At 38.4% G+C, this 19,515-nt stretch overlaps 1 protein-coding gene across 5 annotated transcripts in view; it reads right to left on the bottom strand.

The window, feature by feature from the left end:
* The window catches only part of MSH3 (mutS homolog 3), a 178,479-nt gene that overhangs the window by 154,417 nt on the left and 4,547 nt on the right, over positions 1–19,515 (bottom strand). For all 5 annotated transcript variants that reach the window (XM_028114541.2, XM_028114539.2, XM_028114538.2 and 2 more), the window contains exons 3-8: positions 16,405–16,625; positions 13,023–13,238; positions 11,263–11,379; positions 10,758–10,875; positions 9,040–9,185; positions 6,445–6,611 (exon numbers count right to left, since the gene is read on the bottom strand). In XM_028114541.2, the coding sequence (XP_027970342.1) occupies positions 6,445–6,611; positions 9,040–9,185; positions 10,758–10,875; positions 11,263–11,379; positions 13,023–13,238; positions 16,405–16,625 (985 nt within the window). The remainder of the gene's footprint in view (positions 1–6,444; positions 6,612–9,039; positions 9,186–10,757; positions 10,876–11,262; positions 11,380–13,022; positions 13,239–16,404; positions 16,626–19,515) is intronic.

Here is a 19,515-nt window from a genome sequence, read left to right as displayed (position 1 = left end):
TGCCTCAAATATCAGTTTTTTTGAGAACTAGTAAACAGAGACTAATTTTGGTTTATTGTTTTCTATAGTCTTCCTGTCAAGAAGTTTTATAAACATGTAACATTCTCTAAACCAAAGCCATCTTAAATGCAGCTAATACAGTGCTTAAAATCATCTCTTTCCCTCTGTTTCTTTCTATATATTCTTATCACAAATGGGAAGGGTAACAAAGTATAGTAAAAATGATTTCCTAAGATCCAAACTGAAGCTTTATAAACACATCTTACCTAAATAAAAATAATTAACCTAAGAAAAACTGTTTATCATTATTTAGAAACAATTTTATCTTAGTACCATTTTTGACTAATATGTAGTTATCCATAATTGCCATAAGATACAAAGTAAGTCTACCTGGCGATATAAAAATAAATGTGAAGGTTCCAATAGTCTTTAAATGATAACCCACAGAATAGAAAATCCTTTGGAGACCTCTTGTGGCCAAAGAATACAAAAAAATTTAATATTTTAAAACACATATTCCATAATTCCAAGCCATTCTTCTGCCTTTTCTCACACTTTATTATTTCTTAAATATTAATAAAATATCAACCAGCAACTGACAAAAACTACTCTTTTTACCTTCAGATTTACAGCAGAAGAAAGAGGGGACGCTAAGTCTGAGACACGAGAATCTACTTATTGTTTAAAACAGAGAAGAATCCATCAGAAATAAAACAACTTTTCTCCTTGAAATATCAAGGCTATATGGTTATTTGTAGTAAATATGGAACAAAATTCTGTCAAGCTATGTTGTTCATACCTAATTAAAAGCACTTCCTATCCTCATCGTTGATTTTTTTTTTCCTTTTCTTTTCTTTTTAAATATGGCTGTGATTTGTATCTCAAGTTGATGAAGGGTAAGTTTTATGAATGCTAAAATGGACCCACTAGCATTCCCGGGGGAAATCAAGGTAGGCCCACACCTTACACAGTGAAAGTATAATAAAGAAAAACAGTTAAATGATAAAATTTTAAAGAAAATTAAATTGAATAAAATACAGATGATGACTGAAGTAGCTTCAGAATGGGGAAAGATCTAAGTATAAAAATAAAGGAATGCTACTGTAAGCATGGACACTTGTTTGATCCAAACAGTCTACTAAAAACACATAGAAATCGTGAATTAAAATATAATAATAAATGTTTCAGGGTGCCTGGGTGGCTCAGTTGCTTAGGTGTCTTCCTTTGGCTCAGGTCATGATCCCAGGGTTCTGGGATGGAGCCCCGTGTTAGACTCCCTGCTCAGCGGGGAGCCTTCTCCCTCTGCCTGCCGCTCCCCCTGCTTGTGCTCTCTCTCTTTCCCTCTGTCAAATAAATAAATAAAATTTAAAAAAAAAAAGTTTCTTAAAAAGAGTCAAAAAACAACAACAACAGAGGAAATCCCCAAGGGCCAAAAAACCAAAAACAAGAGGAGAGACATTTGTTTCAGACAGCTGTAGGTAGGAGATAACACCATAAAGGGCCACACACAGGGAGCAGAATAAGAAGGAATTCCAGAAGAAAACGGGGCAGAGGCAATATTTAAAAAGACAATGGCTGACAGTAACAATAACAAAATAATTGATAATAGAAAGAATGATTTCCTCCCCTAGAGAGCTTTCTATGCCAGCCACTATTGCAAACATTTTACCTATATTAATCTATTTAACCCTCACAACAATCCTATGAGGTAAGCAGTCTTATTAGCCCTATTTTAAAGAAAAGGAAACTGAAGGACAACGTAGTTGAGCACCAAAATCACTAAGGGGAAGAGCCCATTTCCAACCCAAACCTCATGTTACAAGAACCACAATGTTTGACTGCTTGACTTTTTAATCTCTAGCACTCCATTCTGCCCATAGATAAAGGTTAGCTTTAAACACAGAAATATAGATTAACTTTTGACTTTGCTTAGTCCAGTATGCGAAAAAAATAAAAATTACATGCGCTCAATAAAAATAGGAAAAATTACATACTCTCAATGCTAAGCAAAGAAATATAAGTTAAAACAAGACAAAGGCAGTCATCAAATTTGGAAAAACCCACATATGACACCCGAACTATCTTTAGTATACCAAATGGCTTCTGAATCTCATTTGATGAATAAACATTAAGGAATATCACAGGCAATGCTGTTTGCCAGCAAAAAAATTCATTTTTGGCAATGTCTTTGTGGAATATTTTCTTATTTAATTTTTGCCTTTATTATTTTGTTAAAAAAAAAGTGGAAATCAGAAAAATGGAAGTGCTGCTGCTTAAGATGGCAGAATAGTAGGGGGACCCTGAACTTGCTTTGTCCCTTGCACACAGCTAAGTCAACATCAATTCATTTGGAACAACTAGGAAACTGATCTGAGGATTAAGAAAACAATCTGCACAACTGGAAGGAGAGGACATGGCAGATGCGAGGTTCTGAGACGTGAACTGGGGGAGAGAAAAGCCACAGTGCCCCCTCAGGGAAGAGAGCCCTTTACATGGAGCAAAATCAGGGAGAGAGGGAGAGCAGGAGAGAGAGAGCAGCACGGAGGGTTCACACACAATGCCACAGTGTGGGGATCCCCCAGGTCACACTGGGAGAGAACACTCCCCTTCTTGGAGTACATGTAGAAGAGGCCATTTTGGGGGCGCCTGGTTGGCTCAGATGGTTAAGCATCTGCCTTCGGCTCGGGTCATGATCCCAGGGTCCTGGGATCGAGCCCCGCATCGGGCTCCCTGCCTCGGCGGGAGTCTGCTTCTCCCTCTGTCTCTGCTCCTGCTCTCTCTCTCTTTGTGTATCTCTCCGTGTCAAATCAATAAATAAAATCTTTTAAAATAAATAAATAGATAGACAGAAGAGGACATTTTGCCTCTCCAAGGACAAAAAGCCCGCCAGGCACCACTGAGCAGCCATTCAGCAGCAGGCCAGAGAGGAGCGTGCAGAGGACGCCGAGCCTGGTCACAGCTCTTCACTCTGCTTCATCGTAGACTCCAGGCAGCTACACGGGCATGCAGCCGCTTCTCTGGAACAGAACAGTGACAGGCACAGTGCTGCAAGGCTCTCCTCTTACACCAAATCCTGCCCCTCTGCTCCAGCAGGTCTGACTCTGAGCCAGTGCCACAGGCCTCTCCCTGAGAAGACCAACACAGACCCCCTGCATGTAGCAAGTCTACTGATCACAGAGTGCTCCAAAGAGTCAGCTTCAGTTCTGGTGGAAATAGGACCAGGCTTTTATTTTTTTTTTCTTTGGAATGAGGCTTATAGTTTTTTTGTGTGTTGGTTTGTTTCCTTTTCTTATTTTTTGGATAATGCTTTTTTCTTTTTTTTCTATTTTCCTTCTTACTTTTTCTTTAGAATCAGGCTTACAGTTTTTTGTTTGTTTGCTTTTATGTTCCTTTTCCTTTTCTTGGATCAGGCTTTTTTTTTTTCTTTTCTTTTTTTAAATCAGGCTTATCTTAACAAAGAAATTAAAGCACACCTAGTTAAAGGTCCAAAGACTCCCACTGCAAGCAAGGAAGAACTCTGTAGAGGACTGACCTGTAGCAAAGAGTAACCAAAACACAACAGCAGACTGCACACAGCATACACCAGAAACACTTCCCAAAGTGCCAGGCCCTAGACAGTGTAGGACCCCTTCTTAATGTAGTATTATTCTCAGGAGCAGGAAACAACAAACTTTCATAGAACGCAAAAGACAGAAGCCCAGACATATGGACAAGACAGAGAAATTCTCCCCAAAAGAAAATTCAAGAAGAAATTACAGCCAGAAATTTCCTCAAAACAGATATAAGCAATATATCTGAACAAGAATTTAGAACAACAGTCAGAAGAATACTAGCTGGGCTAGTATTCTAAATGACATAAAAACTAGTCAGGTTGAAATAAAAAATCCTATAACTGAGATGCAAAACTGACTGGATGTAATCAAAATGAGGATGGAAGAAGCAGAGGGCAGAACAGGTGATATGGAAAATAAAATAATGGAAAATAATGAAGCCAAAAAGAAGAGGGAAAGAAAACTATTAGATCACAAATACAGACTTAGGGAACTCAGCAGTTCCACAAAGCCCAATAATATCTGCACCGCAGGAGTCCCAGAAGAGCAGGGAAAAGGGTTAGGTTTATTTGAACAAATTATAGCTGAGAACTTCCATAATCTAGGGAAGGAAACAGGCAATCAAGTCCAAGGGGCACAAAGAACTTCCCTCAAAATCAACAAAAACAGGTCAACACCAAGACCTACTATAATGAAACTTGCAAAATACAAAAATAAAAAGAGAATTCTGTAAGCAGCTAGAGACAAAAGGTCCACAGCCTACAAGGGTAGACACATAAGGTTATCAGCAGATCTGTCCACAGAAACTTGGCAGGCCAGAAGATAATGGCATGAAACATTGAACGTGCTGCTGAATGGGAAAAATATGCAGCCAAGAATACTTTATCCAGCAAGGCTGTCATTCCGAATAGAGAGATAAAGAGTTTCCAAGATAAGCAAAAACCAAAGTTCAGGAACACTAAACCAGCCCTAAAACAAATATTTGACCCTTTGAGCAGGAAAAGGACCAAAACCAACAAAGAATAGAAAGGAACAGAAACAATCTATAGGAACAGTGACTTTACAGGTAATACAATGGCACTAAATTTGTATCTATCAATAATAATTGCTCTGAATGTAAATGGACTAAATGCTCCAATCAAAAAAGACACAGGGTATCGGAATGGACTAAAAAAACAAGACCCAGGACACCTGGGTGGCTCAGTTGTTAAGCGTCTGCCTTCAGCTCAGGTCATGATCCCAGGGTCCTAGGATCGAGCCCCACATCGGGCTCCCTGCTCAGTGGGAAGCCTGCTTTTCCCTCTCCCACTCCCCCTACTTGTGTTCCCTCTTTCGCTGTCTGTCAAATAAATAAATTAAAATTAAAAAAACAAATAAAAAAACAAGACCCATCAATACGCTGCTTACAAGAGACTCATTTTAGACCCAAAGAAAAATGGAAGTGTTGATTCAACTGATTGACTTTAGTCACAGTTATACCTAAGTCAAGTGAATGTACACACAGTTATAAAGAAAAATGAAAACCAAAGACACAAAATATTGGAAATAGTTTTAGAAGACTATCTTAAAAATTTTTTTAGATTTTATTAATTTTTTTAGGTCTTCAAGAGCAGCACCCCTTATTAGCCTACTGTCTCACTTTTAATTATTCAAGTTTTAGCTCTGTCAGAAGAGGATAATAAAATAAGGAGACTTGATGCAGAATTTTTCATCTATCCAATTGGCAGAAATTGTTTAAGTGATCCAATGTCAGCAAGGTTCAAGCAACTCTCTTACTATTCAGTAGTGGTAGAGGTATAAACATATATGACCATTCTAGCAAGCAACCAAGAGCTTTATAAAATATTTATACCCTGTGATCCAGTAATCCCCTTTTAGGAATTTAGCTTAAGGAAATAATCAGGAATACACACAAATACTTCTATGCATGGGTATTTATCACAGCAATATTTGTAAAACTGAAAAGTGAATGCAACATAACAGAAGGGGAATGGATAAATTATCCATTTACATGACTGAGTGATATGTAGTCATTTTATTTTCACTGACTACCCACTGAAATATTAGTAGATGAAGTGATGTCCTCTAGAATTTGCTTCAGATAAGTAATTCAAAGAGAGAGGGAGTAGGGATATTGATGAAATGAAATCAGCTGAGCTGAGCAATGCTGAAGCTGCTTGACAGATTCATGGGTGTTCACTGCACTATTGTGTATAATTTTGTATATGTTTGAAATTTTCCACAATAAAATAAAATCTTCCACAAAAAAGTATGGGAAATTTTAGGTAAAAAAACAGGACACAAACTGATTTTGCAACATGAATCCAAGTTTCTAAACCAAAAAAGGTGATATACATGCATAGAAACAACACACCAAAACATTTAAGAGTAATTATTTCTGTGTTATAGGATTTGACTTATTTTTAGCTCTTCATTTTTTTTTGGTAACTCCCATTTTTTTTTAAAGATTTTATTTATTAATTTGACAGAGAGAGAGAAAGCAAGAGCAGGAACACAAGCAGGGGGAGTGGGAGAGGGAGAAGCAGGCCTCCCGCTGAGCAGGGAGCCTGATGTGGGACTTGATCCCAGGACCCTGGGATCATGACCTGAGCCGAAGGCAGACGCTTAACGACTGAGCCACCCAGGCGCCCCTAAATTACCTCCAGAAACTGAAGATTAATTACCAAATAATATGAAACCCCTTTAAAAGTCCTACATTAAGGTGATATTAGGGGTAATTTTCGTTTTCTTTTTTGACATTTCCACAACTCCTGTTAAAATATTTTTGTAAGTAAAAACTTTTCAACAACCTTAATAAGTTGAGTAAGTACCAGTTTGCAAATCAAATATGAGTTTCAAAATCAGTGTTCTTTTCTGAGACGTGCCATCTTACCGAGCAGCGGTGGCTCTGTGGACCAGCATCTCCGTTTGCTCCGACAAGTGGGAGGGAAGCAGCAGCTCCACCGGCTGCAGACGCAGTATCCGAGTTTCTAGCTCCGAACGGGAAGCAGAGTCCTGGAAACTATCAACCACCACCTCACCTGTGGCAGGCTGTACTCCCTGAAACAAAAACACTACGTCACAGACAAAACAGTTTTCCCAATTATAACCTTGACACATTACAAACAAACATGGAAACGTGGTAAAGAGGATATACTCTTTAGTATGTAGTCCATTTCTAAAGTGTTTGAAAACCTGTGTACTTTCCAAAATTCTTAGGTAAGAAGTCAGACTCACCAATATGTAAGCTATGCTAGATGGGATTTTTAGAGACACTCTGAGTTAAGTCTTGGATCCAACAAAACTGACAGAATGACTCTCACAAGTCCCAAAACCCTCAGTTCCTTCTTCGTGAAGTGGGAATAAATCAGCCTACTTTAATCTTCAGATTACTGCAAGGGTCAAATTATAAAACAAACGTGCACGCTTTGTAAACTACACAGTACTGGATAATTAGCAGTTATCATCACTAAAAGTAACATGTTCCTAGTAACATGGCCATCAGAGTAGTAGTAAATTTCTACTTCATTATATAAAATTAATCAATAAAGGTATAATTTTTGCAAAAAAAAAACCACAAATTTAACAAACTCTGAATGAATCTCAAGTAGAGAATCTATCCAGGGAAATAACCATGAAAACTAAAAGTTACCCCCTATCATCCTAAGCCATAGCAAAGATAAGCTGGAAAAAAATCATGGTTTGGGAGAGGCGGTAAGTAATCCATGCAAGGCTGCAGGGTGATAAAGTGGTGGAGCCAAGGGTCATGCGGCCTCACTCCATAGGCCACGCTCTCGTCCACTGCTGACGCTTAAGAAATGCATGGCACTAGTTACAGACGGCACAGACGGCATTAGCTACACTCATCCCTACACTCAAACACTGCCAACAGCAAGTCAACTGACACAGCCTCTTGGGAAAACAACATGGTATTTTCTCGGCAAGTAGTGAGCATCCATTATCACAACTCGGCAAATCCTCCCCGAGGTATATACTCAGAGGCATGTATACCACAAGGCATGCACAAAAAGGTTTCTAACAGCATTCTCTGTACAACCAAAATTTAACAAGAACCCACATGTCTATTAATAGAAGAATGAATAAAGTGTAAATCATAAAATGAAATACAACACAGCAGTGACAATGAAAACACAACTACAGTAACACAGGTAAATAAATCTCAGATACAAATAGTAGTTTGTAAACAAAAGGAGCAAGATCCAAAAAGATACAATATATTTACATTTGTATATAGTTTAAGGTGGTAAAACTGGAACTAAAAGCAAGGAAATTATTATCATAAAAGTCTGGATTACAATTACCTCTGCTGAAGGGAGGGGACCTTTCTCTATGCAGTATTCTATTTCCTGACCTAGGTGGTTGTCTCACATTACTATATTACTGCAATTATGCACTGTTTTATGAATTTTTTTCTTTTGAATATTTTATAATTTTTTGAAGGCCCTCATTTTTGGCTCAAGGAACTTCCTTAATTCTAGCCGAGAGACCTTCTCTAGTACCCAGATAGCTGGACTATATTAGTTTACTTAAATAAATTTATCTCCCAATCTACAAACCAAACATTTACAAAAGCTAGCTACGGAAGTTCAGGTAACAAATTTATCAGGCTAATTCCCCTTCGCCTTTTTTAAATCAGAGAAATGGTCTATATTATAACACCCACAACTATTACGATGCGATATGTGACACTGAGAACGCCAAAGTTAGTCTGTAAAAAACTGTGCACTACCTAGAGTGAGGGTCAAGGGCATAATTGCAGCAGTACTATCAACACTAAAACCTTTGATTTCACACTGCCACTATCCAGAAGATAACTCCTACGGAGTGAGAGAGGAACTCGTGACACTCATTACAACAGGGAAAAACCCGGCAAGAATAGTACCGAAGGGAAAAAAAGAAGAGATCCACCGCAGCCACACTGAGTTTGAGGAGTGAGGACAAATTCTAAGTGCCGTGCCCAGCAAAAAGTTGGGTGCAGGAGGCTGGATCTCAGGAGAGAGGTGCAGCCTGGGCCCACAGCTTTGGATGTTATCAGCCCAAGTATCATTTCCCCCTAACTATTCCCTCTCCTCCAAATCTATATACAACAATCCCATCATCATGTGTTTAACTTCAAATTCCTAGAGGAAATTTGCAAAACCCTTTATACCTGTGCATGTGTTGGCTTAGTGTTTCCTTCTGTTTCTTATCCACACCCATGCCTATCACTGGGTCCATCTTGAACCCACTCATGGAGCACATGGACAGAAACTACCTGGATGTCTCCATAGCACAGAGTGCCAAGTAGCCATACGAGAAAATTTTAACTAGTGATTTAACATATAAAATTATAAGGAAAAATGTTTTTCTAGTACAATTACTTGAGGGCACATTTCATCAGATAGTCTTATCGTAAACCATACATGAGTACTCACAGAGATACATACCATGAACATCTATCATTCATCTTTACCTACAATGCACTTACCACGATTCCAAAGAAAATGTTCCCCTTTTTTTTGTCCTTAACATTTTCCTTATTTTCACAGATACACAGAAGAAAGCTGGTAGAAGTATCAGTCATTATGTCATCGACATTTACAGCATCATCCAGCTTGACTAAAGGGTTCACATGTAATAATCGTTAAAGAAAATTATATGCTACATTCCCACTAACTGCTTTCTCCTTTAAAATAATGCTTCATTTTCCCAGACATTTCTGCTCTGTGCAAAATCTTCCATACAGCCTTCATTCTTCTGATTTACTCTGATCATAGTTACATGCCTTATCTTCCCCTAAGATATGAGGCTTGTAAGGACAGACAATTATTATCTTCTCACTTCCCAAAGGGCCTAGGAGAGTACCCTTGTGGAAGCTCAAATATTAATCTGCTTCTTTACTTGGATAATGCTAAGACTTGAATCCTTAACAATCCCGCAATGCTTAATTCCACAAGTCAAAGCATGAATACACTAAAATAGTGTAAATTACTTTCCTCCTTTAAGGTACCTAAAGTTCGGAGAAAAAGCATGAGAATTTTTAAAAGACATGAAAAAAGAAAACCAAAGAAGAAAACAGACACATAATACATGTATGCATGTATGTATATGTAGTGAGTCTGTTAATTAAATTCTCAGAGATAAATGCAGATTTGGGACATTTTCAGAAGTCAATCCGAAAACAATCAACTTAGGCATCAGCAGGTAAGAGCTACAGCAATGGCAAAAGAGAAGCAGGGAGGTGTACCATTTTAGGAGCAGGCTTCAAGTTCAGGCAAAAGCAGCAATAAAATTACCAGGTTCTTACAGCCCGATCAGCTTAGAACAGCAGAGAACTGTTAATGATTTGGGGTCTACTCTGTGTAATAGCTGTTCCTATTCATGATATTATTGGAACAAAATGGTCTTCATAATTTGGGTAGAAGCTAAGCAGGTCTCTAAATAAGAAGGTTTGTAATAAACCATAAAAAGAAATACTGCTTTCAGTATTTCTGAAATTCACTCAGGCGCTTAACGACTGAGCCACCCAGGTGCCCCCCCCCACTATTATCCTTTATACATAGTTATCTCTGTGCTAACTTTGTAGTTTTCTTTTCACATTCTGAAGTTAATAAGCTGTCTTTTTAGGTCTTACCTCAGGAAGATCCAGAGGGGCCTATAGACCCCTAAGCACCTAACCTAGGGAAGGGAAGTCTAGGGAAGGTGCAACTCAGTTAATGACCTGCTATCATCTTTCACCAGGCTCTCTTTTTTTGCTCTTGAAGTATAATAACTCTCCTTTCACAATTGCATTTGAAAATGCTTGTTCCCAGCCACTACCAACCCTTCTCTCTTCACTAGCGCACTAAGCAAATGTCAAGGTACCCAGAACGCCTTATCTCATCAGAAAGGTACCCATCCCAAGAAGAGTTAAATAAAAATGTTATTTAAAACAAAGCCTTGGGGCGCCTGGGTGGATCAGTCATTAAGCATCTGCCTTTGGCTCAGGTCATGATCCCAGGGTCCTGGGATCGAGCCCTGCATCGGGCTCCCTGCTCCGCGGGAAGCCTGCTTCTCCCTCTCCCACTCCCCCCGCTTGTGTTCCCTCTCTCGCTGTGTCTCTCTCTGTCAAATAAATAAATAAATAAAATCTTTAAAAAAATAAATAATAAATAAAACAAAGCCCTTGTAACTTTTACGAGAAAAATTCCTATTCAAAAAGGATATCTTCTCCAATAAGTGTAGATTTTGTATAAAGAGCAGTCAATTTCCGGGAAAACACTGAACTTCTATTGTCCCCGACAGCCTTTAATGCTGCAGTTTCTGTCTGCTTCACGACTCCCACCTTCAACAAAAATAAATACTGAATATCAAACCTGATGGAAATTGTTTTAAAGAAACACATTTGAAGACTTTAAAAGGTTAATTCTGAAACATATAAAATAAACACATTTGTCCACAATGTCCAGATGTAGGGCTTAAGTAATAAGTACCACAAAGAGCTTGCAAGTGTGGATAAATCACTAAGAAACAGTATCACAGACTTTTTTTTTTTAATTTACCTTAAAATTCCAGTACATTAAAAACTCATGAAGATATAATGCTAATAATTGTGACACACTTGCGTTTCCCAAAGTCCAAATTCCAATTACAACCTACCACCTTACAGAACATGTTTTCACTCTCTGAAGGGAATCCAATCCCATTTGTACAAGTCAAAGCCAAAGCTGACCTTATATCCCTTTGCCACAAGGCGGCGTACGTGAACAAACAGCCTGTGAGTAGGTATGCTTGCTGTCATAAAGTTGTGATCTAAATGGCAATAAATATTGAGTTCCCGGGCTGCAATCTAAAAAATTTAAAAAGAGAGTTATCAATAAATTTCTCTTTCAAGAGTCCCTGTGTGGTGTTTGCTCACTTTGCAAAGTATCCATCAAGGTATACACTTGGGATTAGTGCACTTTTCTACCTGTGTGGTATTATCAATAAAAAGTTTAAAAGACATTTCCCGTATAGAAGCCTACGGTTTAATCTATTTTTGGCAGTTCCCACAGCCTAACCTCATGGTCAACATCTGTATCTATAAACGACATGGAAAAATATAACAGGTCTTCTATGCCTCTAGATCTATCGAAACCTTAAAGTGCTGAGCCTTCCCTGCATAAGGACTATTCAGTGCATAGAGTGTGAGACTGTAAGAGTAAGAATTTGCAACAAAGCACATGCAAATACTGAAAATGAGGAGATACTATCATACATAAATTCTGAAGCTACTTGGACAGAGGATATCTTTGAGGAAGTGAGAAGAGAACCCCCTGGTCTGGTTAGCTAATGCACGATGCACAAATAAAATATAGGAATGCAGAACCGGGCAACACCACCTGACTCCCCACTACCTTCTGGAAAGCTCAATGGCTCAGATATTGCCCACTGGAGTCATGGAACTCTCATTCCAACATTCTCACTCCCTCACCCCACCCAACTCTGGACTGTATTAGTTCCTCATTGAAGGGCCAGAAGACATTAGCCTTTAACTTACCACACGACCTGGAGAGAAGGGGAGAGAATGGCATTTTCTTTCACTCCTTTACCTATACGATGACAACTATGTATCTGTTCCTGTCTTCAGGAAACATGCTGACTCTGCTTCAAAGTCTAACTTTGTAACACCAAACACAACATGATGCCACCTATACTAAAGATCACCACTTCCATGCCACAACAGGATTTTAAAAACTGCAAAAAAAGTTGGTTAAGTCTTTACTTCCTATCCATGAGGTAGATGTTAGCTGTGCCACCCCATCACTCTCCAACGATGTCTGACATCTGATGATATAGACCTAAAATTGTGGAATCATCACAATCATGCATGACTCCAACAGAACATCAGCAATGCTTTCCCTACACTTGCCCACTAAATGCTCAAATTCACTTCTAACCTTAACTTCTGCCTACATCAAATATCTCAAAATTAAATACAAAATCAACTTAGACTAACAGAGCAAGATGACTGACATACAAAGAGACTGTAAGACTTCAAACACCTTCTGCAGGTGCCTGGCGGTTAATGTGCTCTTCCACCGAGACGTAACTAGCTTCCAGGCCGTCAAAATTTATAAATTCAGAGTAAATAGGCCATCTGAAAATTTTTTCTTGCTTGAGTCTTCATCAGGAAACACAAATACTCACATGATTATGGTTCATTCACTATCTGATTCATCCAATCACCTTGCAGTGGACGAAAGGTCCTGGGCAAGCACATGGAGAAAAGGCACGACATTCCAAAAGGGGTCCCTCACTCCTCCCCCACTGGTCTAGCACCCCCCAAGTTCTCCTGTGTTTATTTGTAGTTTTTACTTTAAATGACAGCATTTTAAAAAGCAACTGATCACACCGGTCCTCTTATAAAGTCAGAAAATGAAACAAAAATATCAGAAAATATTTCAGGCTGGACAAGAAAAACATGAAACAGTATTTGAAAAAATAACTTACCTCTGCATCTTCCCCAAAGAATCTATACTTATATCCACATTCCACACACAAAATTGCATCTTTCTGCTGCTCCTTCAATTCTATGTATTGTAATTCTAAAGGTGTGTAGATGCTTTTGGTCCGTTTGTTAGATGGCTTAGGATCAGAAGTTTTTTGTAAATTGTCATTACCCATGTGTGATGATCCAAAAGGATTGAGATCAGAAAGTGTCTTATCCTGGCAACCAAAAGATTTTTATAGTTTAGAAAGTATTAACTATAATAATAGTTTTCAGAAAGAGAGAGAAGGCAAATTTGGCCCAAACCTAATAATTGGTGAATCTAAGTGAAAGTTTACAGGAATACATAGTATATTCAGGTAAACTTTTTTGCAGCTTTGAAATTTTTTTCAGGGTAAAAGACTGAAAAAAAAACAACAAAAGAGCCAAACTAAACTACTGTATAATTATTTAAGCAAATTTTAAAAGCCTAAACATTTTAAAGTTTTATACACCTCTTTTTAAATTTTATTTCATTAAATCTATTGTAATTAACATTTACTTTTCCATATTTATTCCTAGATGTGTAAGGCACAAAAAGTGAGCAGGCATGAATGTCTCTCTCTCAACAGTAGATAAGACCACTTTCAGTAAGTATGCCATCAGCTAAAGCTACACTTAATGTTTCAAATTTCCAAGCACAGTCTAAAAGATAGTACATTCCACAAATCTTGATTGCAAGAAAGCAGCATGATTTTTTTTGGTAAAGAGATATGACACAGAGCTTTTGAAAAGTATAAAGCACAAGGTCACATTTCAACATTAATATTCCTGCTAGCCTTCCCTTCATATGTGAAAACCATAACTAATTCCAGTTTAGAGCTTAGGGCAATATTCCTTGCTTGTGAGACTTATTTATACAAAAGGTAAAATGAGACAAATTTGTAGGATGTATCTGACTTCTAGCTAACTGTCACTGTGTCACTACCATCATCTAAAAATTTATCAGCTCTGCCTGGAATTAAAAAATATGGCCTAAAAGGGGAGCCTGGGTGGCTTAGTTGGTTAAGCATCTGCCATCAGCTCAGGTCATGATCCCAGGGTCCTGGGATCAAGCCTGAGTGGGCTCCCTGCTCTAAGGGGAGTCTGCTTCTCCTTCTCCCTCAGCCTCCCCCCACCCCCGTCCACTTGTGCTCTCTGGCTCGCTCTCTGTGTCAAATAAATAAATAAAATCTTTAAAAAATACATATATATGGCCTAAAAGACTAGTGATCAGGGGCGTCTGGCTGGCTCAGTCAGAAAACCACGCAACTCCTGGTCTTGTAGTCGTGGGTTCGAACCCCAGGTTGGGTGTAGAGATTACTAAAAAAATAAATAATCTTTAAAAGACTAATGATCAGGGGCACCTGGGTGGTTCAGTCAGTTAAGTGTCTGACTCTTGATTTCGGCTCAGGTCATGATCTCAGGGTCCTGGGATGGAGCCTTGCATCAGGCTCTGGTCTCTACATTCAGCAGGAAGTCTGCTTGAGATTCTTGCTTTCCCTCTTCCTCTGCCCCTCCCCCACTCAAATAAATAAATCTTAAAAAAAAGACCAGTGATCAGCAGGGGAAGAGAAGAGAAAAAGAAAAATGTCCTATAGGGCCAAGGGAGAGGACCTTGATCCAAGAGAAAGCCTAGCAACATGTACTTTACAGTTGCATTTAAAAATGTGGCTTAGCTGAAATAGAAGGTAGAGATGTGAATTATCTGAATAGTGCAGCCCAGCAAATCTCCAAATATCAGCAATGAGATGGTGAGGTGTGGGAAGGTGTGGCAACGGAAGGGTAAGTCAATGTATCAGATGAGAGAATGCATTTGCTTTTAACTTTGATGGATTCTCTCATTTGTTTCCATGCCTTTTATGTAAAATCCAGGAATACTATATATTCTAACACTTAATCCATACTTGAAGAAAATGTTTCCTAGAAAAAAAAGTTCTTACTTTATGCTTTATTCACATATGGAATGAGAGTAGGCATGCAGAGAAAAACTTTTATACTAACAAGTCAATCTGAATATTTGAGTATTAAGCAACTTTTTTTTTTACCATTTGGGTGGAAATACTTCTCAGAATGTTAAAATGGGAATTTCAAAACCTATCAAGACTTATGGGGTTGTTGACTCCCACACTAATGGTCCCAGACCCTAGAACCCGGCCATTTAACTTCACTTAATAGCTTTTACCATTTGTCTGTGTCCTTCCATGCCATCAGTCAGCTATCTCCTGTAATGATGTCCATGTACTACACTTCTAGGTGTCCCTTCTAACTAGTGACTTCTAATGTGCTGTGAATCAGAAATACCAAGGTGGTCATTTTATGTATAAAGTAATGGTAAACAAGCTCTCATGAAGCCCTACGGTAAACTCTCCAATTAATAAAGTGAGCTTCTTAAGACAAATGTTTTGATATCAATATTTTTATGACCACTACACTCAGGTGAACTGCTTCTAAGTATTTAAAGAGATTAAAAAAAAAACAAAACACCTTTTTTCCTAAGTCAATAGATCTCAGCTTGGATGAAGGAGGAGTTCGTGAACCTGGATTTTGTGGGAAGGAGTGTAAACTTCTGAAAATTACATAAAAAAATTGTGTTGGTGTATTTTTATGAGTAAAAAATCCATTGCTTTCAGTCCATAGCTTTTTAAAAATCCATAGCTTTTCATTTAAATGACTCAAAAAAATGATTACACACTAAAATGAGAGCTTTTAAATAATATTCATACTCCGTTTTTAGCAAAAACCAGTATGATTCTGAAGGTTTTTGTTAACAGCATTTTTTTAAGTTCTCCAGGTGATTCTAATTTAAAGCTGACCTGCGAACCACTGTTTTGAATTGTAGATGTTAATGACAAAGCAAAAGTTAAATCCCCTGATTTTGCAATGCTGAAAAACATTAATATATCATATAACAGTGGAAGTAAAGAGCCATATATGTTTGGTTTACCTTTGCGTTTACTTTATATCACCAAGTTTTCAACTAAAAACCTCAAAACCCATATATGTTCCCTATGGTTTCCCATCATGGTAACTATAAGGAGGATTATAAAACTTGTGCTTGTATTCATTAGTAAGAATCCCCCCAAACCAAGGATTCTTAACCCAGACTGTACATCAGAATCACCTACGGGCTTTTTTGTTGTTGTTCTGTTTTCATACACACCAATTCTTCCCTCCTTAATACATAGTAAATCACAATCTCCATGGACTTAAAAAATAAATAAACTAAAATGCAAAAGCTCCTGCAGCTAATCTGGATGATTAGCTGAGTCTGGGAACCACTGCCTTGTGTGAACCCACAGAACCTAATGGCACCTCCGAACCTATTGATTTGAGTAACTGGATATTCATCTACAAAACACACACCTTTTGACGAATATGAGATTTGGAATCTTCACAAGAAACTGCTTTCTTTGCACGTAGATGATTGATATCATCAAAATCAGTACATTTTGGCAGAATTGCAAATCTCTCCCGAAGAGGCTCTGTCTGGACTCTATTTTGAGGAGGGGCAGAATCGCAGCGGAATTCTTTCAATTTTTCCAGAGACCTTAAAACATTCTTCGTCCTCAGACACTTCTTTGGCTCTTAGTTAGCAAATCAGAAGAAAATATAACAATAGTATTTTGTTCTCATTATGTCAATTCATATTCACAACCAATGTAAGATTTTTAAAGAGGGAGCTTCTCACTAAAGCAATGAATCTAACTACAATGTGATAAGGAAATAAAGAAACATTTGGGTTTAGGGTAAAGATAGCAAACTGAAACATACATGTAATTTCACCTGGTCCTGAAACCCCATTACAAACTACAGTAGGGTTTTTCTTTTTTTCTTTTCTTTCTTTTTTTCTTTTAAGGACATAAGGACAGAAAGAAAAGAAGTGACAGGTACAAATAAAAAATCCGAAACTAGAAGAAAAAATAGATGAATAATAACCAATTCAGCATACCTGAAAGCTAAATCCTAAACCAGTGGTGAAGAAAACCAAGAACCAATACCACTGGGGTGTCTGGGTGGATCAGGTGTTAATCATCTGCCTTCGGCTCAGGTCATGGTCCCAGGGTCCTGGGATCGAGCCCCTCATCGGGTGCCCTGCTCGGCAGGAAGCCTGCTTCTCCCTCTCCCACTCCCCCTGCTTGTGTTCCCTCTCTCGCTATCTCTATGTCAAATAAATAAATAAAATCTTTAAAAAAAAAAAAAGAAAGAACCAATACCATTTATAACACAAAATGCTCAAGGCTCAGGAATCAGGGCAGTAGAATATGTAATAAAGTGAGGTTCTAAAATAAAGAAGACTGGTTCAAAGCAAGTTGATCCCTAGACCCCTAGCCCACTCCGAGCTCAAGGGCAGCTGTGCTTCCTCCACCTCAGCAGAGAACTGGAGGTTTCTCTGGAGAAGGTAGAACAGGCACAGCTGAGATGGAGTACTGTGCCTGAGCCAGAGGAATAATGGGAACAGGGGCTTCCTGTAGCCTGAGAAATGCAGCCTCTTCCTCATGAGCTCTCAGAACACAGGCAGCCAGGGCTTTCTGCTCCAGTCAAGAGCAGGGAAGACTCCGGACCAGGGAAACGGATCAGCTTAATGGGAAAGACCTAGAGATACTGAACCCAGGGGTTCACCAAGGAAGGCAGATCACCACCCCGCCCCAACATACCTGCTACCCCACCTCCACAGCTTTACTCACACTATTCTTTCTCCCCGGAATGCCCTTAACCCCAACCTCCATGTCAAAATCATACTCATTCTTCAAGATTCCTCTCAAAACTACTTTTCCATGAAACTCTTGCTAACTCTTGCTAACTCCCCTGGCTTAAAATCATCTTTTGTCTGTGTTCCTATAACAAGGTCACATTTCGGGGCACCTGGGTGGTTCAGTCGTTAAGCATCTGCCTTCAGCTCAGGTCATGATCCCAGAGTCCAGGGATCGAGTTCCACGTCAGGCTCCCTGCTTGATGGGAAGCCTGCTTCTCCCTCTCCCACTCCCCCTGCTTGTGCTTCTGCTCTGTCTCTCTCTGTCAAATAAATAAAATCTTAAAAAAAAAAAAAAAAAAACAAGATCACATTTCTCCATAGCACTTATCACAGTCTGAAAAAGTTCTTCATAAGAAAGCAATCCATAAAAGAAAGAAAACTATCATTTACTGTCTGTTATCTACTGTATGCCAGAATATATTATTTTTCCCTTTAGGATAATACTATTAGGTAGTCACTATTAAATATAGTGATAAAGGGACTGCATTTATCACCTCTCACTTTTCCTATTAAAGCAAAAAAAAAAAAACTCTGAGAGCAAGAGTTGTGTTCTGTCCATTCCTAAGAGTTTAAAACTTTTCTTATTTATATTTAATTATATATTTTTATATTTATATTTAAACTTCTTTTCACATGTAAATTTTACCTTATCTCTTGCTAATCTTGTAGCTGGAATAATGTATATTTGAATCTCTTTCAAATTACTCTCCCTTTTCAAAATGTATACTTGAATCACTCTTCAAAAGTATACTATAAGTGGGGGCCCCTGGGTGGCTCAGTCGGTTAAGTGTCTGCCTTCGGCTCGGGTTGTGATCTCTGGTCCTGGGATCGAGCCCTGCATCAGGCTCCCTTCTCGGCAGAGAGTCTGCTTCTCCCTCTCTCTCTGACCCTTCGCCCTGCTTGTTCGTTCTCTTTCTCTCAAATAAATTTTAAAAAAAAGTATACTGTGTGTATATTATATAAGGACTTCCCTCCTACGGATATTAAAAAACTTCCCTGGGATGGGAGTGGTTTACAAGTCTTGGGGTTGTACTCATAAAAATCTGAATTTATTTATACATCATTAAGATAGTGCTCGCTTCAGTAGCACATATACTATAAGCATTAAGATAATAAAGATTTGTACTTATCAAAATACTCCTGAGATAGAGTTCTATACTATGTTTATCTGTAATTCAAATAAGAATATTAATAACATAAAAAGTCGAATTTTGACCCATGTAGGAGATTTTATTTATCAAAGAAGGCCAGATATATATATATATATATATCCCATCCTGTTTGCTCTTCCTACAATGTGATGCTGACACTCTGGCACTGAGAGGTGGGATAGACGGTCCCTCCTCTTGAACAAAGGCAGGCCTTTGTGACTAACTCATCCAACAGCATAAGGCATGTTAACTTCTGAAGCTAGCTCTTAGAATTCAATACAGCTTCTGTCTGACTCTCAGGGTGCTCATCCTTGGAGACTCAAGCTATGAGGAAACTCAAACTAGCTCACAGAGAAAGACCAGTGGTGTGCTGGATGAAGCCAACTGATACTGGCTTATTAGAGCCAACTGTTAAACCTTCAAGAATTTTGTGAGCCAGCTGTCAAACACAGCCATGATTACAAATTAGATTACATAAACTTACAATTAAATAAACTGTATTAAAAACAAAGGGGTAATTATACTTATACACACACACATAGCTGTGTATAAATAGAGAGTATAAATAGA

This window comes from Eumetopias jubatus, unplaced genomic scaffold (assembly GCF_037043125.1).
Source record: "Eumetopias jubatus isolate StellerSeaLion01/CBP00866 unplaced genomic scaffold, mEumJub1_p1.0 scaffold_5, whole genome shotgun sequence".
NCBI lineage: Eukaryota > Metazoa > Chordata > Mammalia > Carnivora > Otariidae > Eumetopias > Eumetopias jubatus.
The sequence above is the reverse complement of the archived record's forward strand: the minus strand, read 5'-3'. Positions and strand labels throughout refer to the sequence as shown.